This window comes from Rosa chinensis, chromosome 1, assembly GCF_002994745.2.
Source record: "Rosa chinensis cultivar Old Blush chromosome 1, RchiOBHm-V2, whole genome shotgun sequence".
NCBI lineage: Eukaryota > Viridiplantae > Streptophyta > Magnoliopsida > Rosales > Rosaceae > Rosa > Rosa chinensis.
This window is the reverse complement of record NC_037088.1, coordinates 20,259,553-20,269,499: the sequence shown is the minus strand read 5'-3', so window position 1 is coordinate 20,269,499 and position 9,947 is coordinate 20,259,553. Positions and strand designations below refer to the sequence as shown.

Sequence of the window (9,947 nt, the reverse complement as noted above, 5' to 3'; positions counted from 1 at the left end):
GTCTCTCTTTCTGTATTTCTCTCTGTCTGTTTTTGTTTTTGGGTTGTCGTTCTTTTGAGGATTGGTGAGTAGAGAAGAAGATAAAATCGATACACAGCAATAGCCGACTCTAGAACAAAAAAGAAGATAAGATCGATGCACAGCAGCACTCCAAAAAAAAAAATCTCAAAGGAGGGCAAATAGTCACTTTACTGTTCTATGAACAGTGCCTTAGTGAACAGGCACTCATCTTTAGTATATAGTAAATACTAGATACAGTTTCCCGCGCTTTGCTGCGGGAGTTAATATGATACTAATGAAACTGAAAATGAAGTAGACAAAAGTTTTGGAAATTGAAGTAAAGATCTAATCTAAGAGGGAGTGCAAGGAGTCTGCAAGGAAGTTCAGGCAAAGTTCAGTTGGTAATGTTCTTCAGTTGGATGCGAAATTGTACTCAAGGACTCCCAACTGAACTTTGGTTGAACTTCCCTGGAAACTTCTTGAATTTCTCCTGGACTCCAAATAATGTGCACATTACGCGGAAATTTGTGCTTCCATGAGCCACAACCAAAACAAAACCATTATTAAAAGTATAGATGAATAAATAAGGATATAGATTGAAAACAATTGTTTTTTGATAATTGAAGACCAAAATTGATCCCAAACCCAAAACTGATAATTGTAGTTGTGCTTCATTATTTTCATCAAAATCTGACCTCCAACCTCTTCCAACCTATTACGGAAATCGCAAACTCCACAACAAACAATATCCCTGAAACATGAACACCCATATCTGATTCTACCAATTTCTTATTTCAAGAACAACAACTCATCATTTCCTTCTCATAAATATGCACTACTGTCATAAACTTCAAACCGTAGACATGGAAACCATAAAGAACATAAAACCTCAAAATTCCAACTTCTAAAATCCTAACCACAACTGAAAATTGATTATATCATCTTCTAGAACACGATCAGTAACATAGCCTTAAAATCCACCACAGTAGTTTATAACTAAATAAAAAAGAGCAATTTTTCTGCTATCAAATGTTTCGATATTTGCAGAACATCAAGTAAATCCCCAAACCCAATCACCAAACACCAATGTTTTGAACTCAAACAACTAAAAGCATCCCATATTTCATATGCAAATCAAGAACATAGCAATTAATCAAGAACATAGAATAAGAAAAAAAGGTAATACCTAATTAAGTCGATGCTGGATGCGGCAAAATCCAATCAACAAAGCAAAAACAGGGACATACTCCAGTCCACAATACTGAAAACTGCGAAACCAACAGAGACACTATTCAAATTCATAAAGTTTGGAATATCTGGCTTGACATTTTAAATTAATTTGGTACCTCACAATTTATTTTTGACCACAAATAAAACTACAAGTATTTGAATTATATATATCCAGGGCACCATCCCCGAGCAAAACCCAATATTTACCTTAGTTATTTTGACTAATCATTGAATTAAACAATTGATTCATGGCTTTTATTGTTCAATCATTAGTTATTGCATTAATCCATAGGGCTGGGTCTCTCTCTCTCTCTCTCCATTTGGGTTACACACTGAGAGTGCAGCAATTAACTTATTTTGATAATATTTTAAACGTCAATCACTCTGGTGCAGACCGAAAATCAAAACCTTACCTTCAATCACTGAAATCCGAAACCCAGCAACACTTCTTCTGTTTTCTGCAACCCAATTTCACAAAACAATACAAACAATCAATAACCAACAATATAGATCCTTGGCTTTATTCAGAATCTTAGTTATATGAAAATAATGAAGCACAACTACATCAATTGAATGAAAAAATTAGAGCAATATTGAAAAAAAAAAAGGGGGGCACTGATTATATGTGTAACCCAACCCTTGCGAAACCAACTGATGAAGAATAAATGAAACAAATTAGAAGCGATGGTCCCTCACCTAGTTGATCTAGGACGATTATCTTCAAAACCCAAGCACGATTGGTTTAGTTGTAGCAGATCACCTACCCAAACACAATTATCCTGAAACCAAAGATAAACCAAACTGTTAAAAATGGAGTCAGAAACATAAATTAAGACACATTAATAAAACAATACCAGAAAATAGAAATTTGGTACACACCTCCCCTAATCTCAGTAAAAATTTAATCTTCACTTTACCCTATTCTACTGGAAAAAAAAAAAAAAAAACTGTGCATCTTCTTTCTTCGCTTCTCCTCACTATCTCTCTCTCTCTGTTGCTCATGCTCAACTCAAGTCACATGCTCTCCATTGCTACTTTCTGACTTTTGGTTCTTGGAATTTTAATTACACACCTACCTAGTTACACTTCACAGTTTCTTCATGACCAAAGACCACTTTAGGTCCCCTTGATACTGCTTTTGTAGGAAGAACTTCTGTTTTATAAGCTTCTCAAGTGCATTTCTACAGGTGCTTTGTTAAAAAGCATGTAACACCTCAGTTACTTTTGTGAAACGCTACCAAAAACACTTTCAACTCTCATATTAGCAAAAGCCAAAAGGGCTCTGGGCATGAATAACTCTCCCTAGAACCCTCCTCCATTTAATGATGTTTACTTTTGGACTAATTTATTTAAAGTCCACCTTTGAACCACACCAACTTTTGGTTATGGTCATTAATCCCTGGGCTTTCACCCGTATTTCTCTTTGGTATTGTAATCTGGGTCTCTCTCTACATTTTGGTAAAGCATGAAGATGGAGTGCTACTGAAGGAGTAGATACAATAAACTAAGCAGCTTGGAAAGTAGTGAAGATGAAGAAGTTCAAGACCAGAAGAGTCCAATTTTTGAAAGTGATTAAGCCAATATCACTTTCACAGTGCAATTGAGCCAGACATCTCACAATGATGTTCATACAATATTCCAAAAAAAAAAAACAGAGATAAATTGAAAGACTGATTGCAAAACAATTGACCAAGACTGATTGCAAAATCGTTGCAGATATATTCAATTAAAATCAAAACTAACCCAACTTTGATTCACACCCATACCTCTTCTCCTGCTGAAAGATCCCTTCCAAACCGGATCCAAACCTTGCAATCGACCTCTACTTCGCTGTCAGTGTTTCTGTCTCTCCCTTCTCCTGTTGAAAGATCCCTCCCAAAAAAACCGTGCTGACTTGAATAACAGTAAAATTCTTCCCGTTTCCTTCTCCTTTTTCTTCTTCTTCTTTTCTGCTTCTTTTATTTTCTTTGCTTCTGTTTCAACAAAATCCCAAAAGAAAAAACGGTTGTATTTCGATCTAATGAAATACAGACCCAACTGTTATGATTCTATACTTTATATAGGCCATTATTCTTGTATGGGCCTGTTTGGGCTTTATGTTTCGGGAGTCCACTACTTCTAGATATTTTCTTTGCTTAAATAACCACTAAGACTTGTAACAGGGATCATCGAAGAATTATTGAATCAGTTCATTTCATTTGTTTCTCTTAGTTTTCCTTTCTTTCCCTTTTGCAATGATGTCGTTTCACGGTTACGATCCCAGGGATCGTAACAACTGGTATCAGAGCCCGCAACTGGGCCTGTTTCAGGCGGGTTACGGCGGTGGGATATCCGGCAACTATTACTGTGCTTGGTCAAATCATCTTCAAGGTAACCCCTATAGCCAAGCTCAGATGGTGACCAACTTCACACAACCCAACCCTTACCCACCTCCGCCACACAACCCTTCTGCAACCATCATCAATGGCCACTTACTCCCTCACCAATTTCCATGTGTTCCTCAGACTCACTCACATTTCATCCCACCTCCATACTTGCAACCGATTCATCCTATTGCTCCACCTTCACCTATCGTTGCATTATCTGCAGGTCAGGTGTTCGATCCACCTTCACCGCAGCCGCTCACTTTTGTGCCCCAACCTCAATTTCTCGATCCCAAACCTCCATCGTGTTTTCGTTCGATGGGCGACTGTGAGCCCCTAGCTCTATTCATGGATCGGATCCAAACCACACCATCTTCCTCTTCTTTATCATCCGACCCACACACCTACCTTGCAGAGGCTACAAATCCATCTTCTTCGCCACCAATTTCTGGTGTTCCGAAGCAAATGGAGGTTCTCCATTCCAAGCTTGCCGTCTCCACCCTCATGGAAGAGCTCCAGAAGCCTCGCCAGTCCCTCTACATCGCCGTTGCCGAGGAGGGCAACCTCGCCACTCAGGTCGACTTCGCTTCACCGGTCCGAAATCGTGATGATAAACTCAAACACGACAACGTCGTCCCCAAGGGCGTCAACCTTGCAGTCTTGGAGTCGTTAGAGAAGGGAGCCACACCGGAAACACTCGACCCTTGAACCGTAAAAAGGCTGGTCCTGGCCTGGGAGCCCGCTCAATTTTTCACTTCGCAGCCACAGCAAGCGTTAAATCAACACCACATGGACCGGTTCGTGACTTCTCTGCCGCTAACACAGTTCACTGCCCGCCCGCCTCCTCTACTGGACGACGATGATTGTATTGGTATGGGTTTTGTGTTTGATGCTAATGGTATTGATGAGAAATTGGAGAATGGGGAGAGTGTCGAGAAGAGGACTGAGGTGAATAGTGGAGATGGTAGAGAGTTCAGTGAGCCTGAGCATGTCATTGGTAAGCAGGACGAGGATGAAGATGAGGAGCAGCTTAGCAATGGAATGTCAGAATTTCATGCCCTCCAACTGTTTGATAAAATGCCGAAGTTAGATGGGTTTGATGATATGGAAAATGATGTCAAGCAACCTGTTTTTGACTCTGCACTTGTTTCTGCAAGGATGTATAATGAACGGCACGAGCCACATAAAGAATTTGCAGTTGATTTAGAGCACAACCAATATCGACCCTTCCAAGGATTGACTTGTTTGATGCAAATTTCTACAAGTACTGCAGATTTTATAGTAGATACGTTGAAGCTTAGAATTCATATTGGTCCATATCTTAGGGAAGTTTTCAAGGACCCTCCTAAGAGAAAAGTGATGCATGGAGCGGGTCGTGTGGTTTCAACGTGCTTTTGGCATTTATATATGCGATTTGTTTGACACGGGCCAGGCCTCAAGGGTATTGAAATTGGAGAGAAATAGTTTGGACTATCTTTTGCATAACTTTTGTGATATTTCTGCCAGCAAAGAATACCAAAATACTAATGGATCATCTGTTGGGAACAGATTCTTGAATGATAATTTTGGTGAAGAAAATGTTTCTATTGAAGACAGCTTTGGGAAAATGCAAATGAATTCTGAAAGGGTGCTGGAGTTCATATTAGGGAAGTGGAAATCAAGAGTTACAGCCAAAACACAATCTGAAGCAAAGTTAGTGCAATGGTTTTTTCTTTGCTTGCAGCTTTGTCATTGTGAGACGAAAGAGATTATACTCTTTTGCAAGGAAGCATTCGACAGAATTGGTGAAATGACTCAAACCTCATTGTCTCAGGTATCCACTACTTTGAATTTAAATTTTCAAGATGTTAGAAGAGATTTTGAGAGTTTTGTGTCCGATGTGATTAAGCACTATAATCATAGTTCCTTGAACTGTAAAGTTAGAGCAGAAATTTGGCCTCCTGATGATGGGGAATGGTTGGATTTGGATGGTGAAACCTATTGTCGAGTCGTAAGAGGATTTCTTGATAACAAAAATGTGAAAGAGTTGGCAACTTTGATTATTAAGCTCAAAAGCTAGAGTCTTCTACAATTGTGGTTGATAGATCATGTTGTTGCGGTATTGTTATTTCTTGTGTTGGTATTCAATTTTTAGATAAAGAACCCAACATTCTTGATTAAGCGAATGCTCAGGGAGGTATTTCGGGGCGTGATGTGCATGTGCTTTTCAAGTTGGCTGACCTTTGCTACCACTCCACAAAGAGTAGTGAGGAACTTACAAGCTTGAAGGACTATGTTACCAAAACGAGGGAGGGTCAGAAAGACATTTTCTACATCACTTATGAGAGCACTAGTAGAGATGCCAAGATTCTATTTGTTCATATGCAGGACAGGCCAATTGAAACCACATCTTCAATCTTGCACTACTTGGCCCAATCTTCTTTGGATGAGAGTGAAACTCGTCCTATTTGCCACCCAAGGTTTTTGTTGATGAAGCTATTGACTTTCTCAAAAGCAATTCAACGTTATCCTTCCTCAGATGCACACTATGTCCTTGGACTTGTGGTGGTTATCTCTATTAACGAACTGTCTTTGAAGTCTAAGAAACAAGGCCTCGAACCTAGTCAAATTCTAATTCTCACTTGAGTGTTCATCAATGCGCACTACTACATACTTGGCAAGTTACAAATGACGAAAATGAAGCTACTGCTGTGGCATTTGCACTCAACTCTATTGCTGCAGTGTGTATTCAAAGTGTTGCAGTGTGTATTCAGCTCAGCTCACGCAAGGCTGCCTTTGATATAGATATATATGTTGCAAGTGCACTTATTGGCATGTATTCAAAGTGTGGTCTTTGTCTCAATTTTCGAGATAAGGAAGCTGTTACTTAGTTTAAGAAGATGAGGCAACGTGAGATGCTTCCCACACCATTCTCTTATGCTACTTTATTGAGTTGCTGTGCAGAGCTAGCTTCTTCATTCCAAGAGAAACATACTACTACTTCATTGATATTAATGAAAATTTCACTTGCCAAAGTGTTTGACATTGAAACTGATGGTGGGTTTGCACACAATTTGGAGAAGATGTGTTTGCTTATTGCTGGACATGAGTGGGCAGCTGATGTGATATCTTCATATTTTTCTCTTCTTAATGTGGTTGACCTTGCAGATCAGTTTGTTGTACTTGTTGATTTCTTGGGTTTGAAAAAAGTACTGAGCTTGGGTGGTGACTTGCATGATGGAGTAGGGACAATTTGGAAGATAATTCATGCTTGAGGTCAAGCCTGTTCTTTGAGCGGGTAGAAATGTTATGGGCCATTATTCTTGAATGGCTGTTTGGGCTTTATGTTTTGGGAGTCCACTACTTCTAGATATTTTCTTTGCTTAAATAACCACTAAGACTTGTAACAGGGATCATCGAAGAATTATTGAATCAGTTCATTTCATTTGTTTCTCTTAGTTTTCCTTTCTTTCCCTTTTGCAATGATGTCGTTTCACGGTTACGATCCCGGGGATCGTAACACCAACCTCTATCGAGGGCTAAAGAGTTGATCATCAGTGTTGCTACAGAAGAGAAAACAAATCCCAAAAACAATACAGACAATCAACAACAACCGATCAATCATCCGAAGACCAGATTAAGAAAAAAGAAAAACTCACCAACGATGAACTTTAGCCAAACCGTCAAACCCAAGGACTGAAATCGCCTTCCGCAAGAGAGCGTTTTCAAAGATCTATAATTGAACAAACTGAACAAATGAAAACCGCAACATCACCGCACAACACAACCCTATCCTCCTTAAACGACCGCAGAGAAAAGAAGCAATCCACTGATTATAGAAATCCAGATCACACTCCCAATTTAGATCACAGCTGTAGAAAAGAGACAAAGCAACCCACTCTCTCAATTAGATTAGACGACTCTAGAAGAGAGAAGAAGATAAGATCGACACACAGTAATAGATTTTTATTCCCACTAACCCAATTTGAATTGAAATAACAATTTTACCCTTAGTCTAATTAATGAATTACAACCACATGCCCTTCTATCCTCTCTCTCTCTCTCTCTCTCTCTCTCTCTCCTCTCTGGTCGGCGGCGAGACGAGGACGACGATGACATCTATGGAGGTGATTCTCGGTGAAGCTGAGGCATCGACGGTGTCGAGGACGCGCAGCTTGCCGGCGACGGTTTTGGTCGGATCTGACTGCTCCGGTTATTGCTGCTTCTGAGCGACAAATTAGATTTCTGTCTCCGTTTTGGAGGAGTAGAATCTCCGGCTGATCTGCTGAGATAAGCGACGTGGCGGGGGTGGTGGTGGAGCTCCGGCGGGGTCGATGGTGACATCAATCTCTCCCTCCCCGGCGAAAGTTCACCAGTGAGCCCACCTCCTCAGGTGTTCCGGTGAGATCGAGCACGGCTTCAAAGCTTCACAGAAGGGAGAAGGGTGCCCAAATCAATTTCATCACCTGCCCCCGCGACTAGTACCTCTAAACAACTCAATCAAGCCGGTCCTTCCCTTTTCTTTTCTTTTCTTTTTTCTCTTTTCGTCTTTTTGGCATTTTAATGAGAAATTTTGGTAATATAAAATGTAAATTATTGGAGTAACAAGCTACAAAATGGTGTTATGCCAAGGGCAATGCAGGTCTATTGGGGGGCAACAGACATTTATTGGGGGGCAACAGATGTTTTGAATTGATGCAATCTCCTTGTTTTTTTCTTTAATCAAAGTTTTATTTGTGTAGTTTTAGGAAGATTAATTACCATTTCGGTAATCTAAACGTCTATTGGGGGGCAATAGATGTCTACTGGGGGCAATACATGGCTGATAGTTGTCTATTGGGGGCCAATAGACATCTATTAGGGGGCAATAGACATCTATTGGGGGCAAAAAACTTTCCGGTGAGATTTTCAGTAAATTCCGGTGGGCGGCAGCCGGAGACCGGTGACCGGATTTTGGTGAAAGTTGGCCGGAATCCGGCGACCGGTGACCGGATTCCGAAGGTCAGTGACGGGCTCCGGCGAAGTCTCCTATGGTTTCTCTCTCTCTCTCTCTCTCTCTCTCTCTCTAAGTAACAAAGGGGTGAGGGGTAAAATGGTATTAAAAAAAATTAAAAACAAAAAAAAATCTTAATGGGGTATTAGGGAAGACTCCCTTAGAGTGTATTGGGTAAGAGGGAATTAAAATAACTTAATGGGGTAAGTGGGAAAAAAATCCCTAGAAATGGGGTAAATGGACAAAACCCCAACAAAAAAATCTCAAATGGAAGAACCATCTTATTTGACCCTCCGGCACTGTAACTGTAATTAAGAACAAAACAAAGGGCAAAAGCGTCAGTTTACTGTTCACTCAAATGAACAATCCTTATGAACAGGGCTTTCAGCTTTAGATGTATGTATAATAAATACACACACACACACACACATATATTATAGTATACTAGTTTTCTGCTCACATGCTCTCTGCATGTATAAAATTTTTATAATTATTATATTGAGAAAAAAATAGAAGTTATTTGAAAAAAAAAAAAGGGAAGTTATCTGAAATTGTGGGTGGTTATTGCAGATATAGGTAGTTAACTATCTGAAAATTATTTATTTTATTTTTAATTTTGCCATTTACCATAATACCACTCAATTATTAAAAATGATCTAAAATTAATATAAGGTCTAAGGATTTTATTGTCTTTTCACACTAACTTTGGCTAACAAAGCCTCTTCTCTTAATATTAGTATAGATAATAGTTAACTAGAAAGGTTGCCCGCACTTTGCTACGGGATTTACTATTATCAATGAATTATTAGAAGTATGTAATGGGAAAAAGCAATTATTATATATTGGTGGAGATTGTTTAGAAAATTAATTGTTTGTGTACATAAGAATATCGTTGATTTCATAGCATTACATAGCATAATTTTCATTACACACGAAATCAAACTTTGGTGTGTGAGAACTTTTTGATGGATGGCTACAATCTGTCATCAGGGCTGCAATTCAATCAATTACTTCCATAAGTAAATACATAATAAAGTTGTATTAAGTTTGAATCAAAATCATCAAAATGAGGATAATGTGAAATAGGTAAACAAAATAATATTTGTGTTGAAGACAAAATAATATTTGAAGAACACTGCTTATATGAACAACAAGGTTTTGCTCCAAGTTCAGGCAAAATAATAACGGGGACACAGTTAGAAACACTTCAGTGCATTTGGGCAGAAATTAAAATATGCATGTACATTAGAAAAGATGATTGATATGAAACCTAGGAGAGAAGCAGAATCAATACTTGAACCGCAACAAAACTAAAATCAGAATCTCACCTTCTATTAGGCAGGTAGTAGTGGATGGTAAAGGGTATCTTCTTTTCACGAAGC

At 39.1% G+C, this 9,947-nt stretch overlaps 1 protein-coding gene across 1 annotated transcript; it reads left to right on the top strand.

Moving 5' to 3' along the window:
• The first annotated feature begins 4,382 nt into the window (after nt 1-4,382).
• On the top strand, nt 4,383-6,218 carry LOC112203392 (heat shock protein 82-like). The gene is made up of 4 exons (XM_024344368.1): nt 4,383-4,981; nt 5,100-5,220; nt 5,317-5,406; nt 5,766-6,218. The coding sequence occupies exons 1-4, from the start codon at nt 4,383-4,385 to the stop codon at nt 6,216-6,218; spliced, it is 1,263 nt and encodes a 420-aa protein (XP_024200136.1).
• Nucleotides 6,219-9,947: the final 3,729 nt, after the last annotated feature.

Coding starts and splice junctions, on each gene's coding strand:
- LOC112203392 (XM_024344368.1), top strand. CDS start 4,383: ATGGACCGGTTCGTGACTTCTCTGCCGCTAACACAGTTCACTGCCCGC. Junction 4,982..5,099: donor GCGGGTCGTGTGGTTTCAAC/GTGCTTTTGGCA, acceptor TATTTCTGCCAG/CAAAGAATACCAAAATACTA. Junction 5,407..5,765: donor CTCAAACCTCATTGTCTCAG/GTATCCACTACT, acceptor GCGAATGCTCAG/GGAGGTATTTCGGGGCGTGA.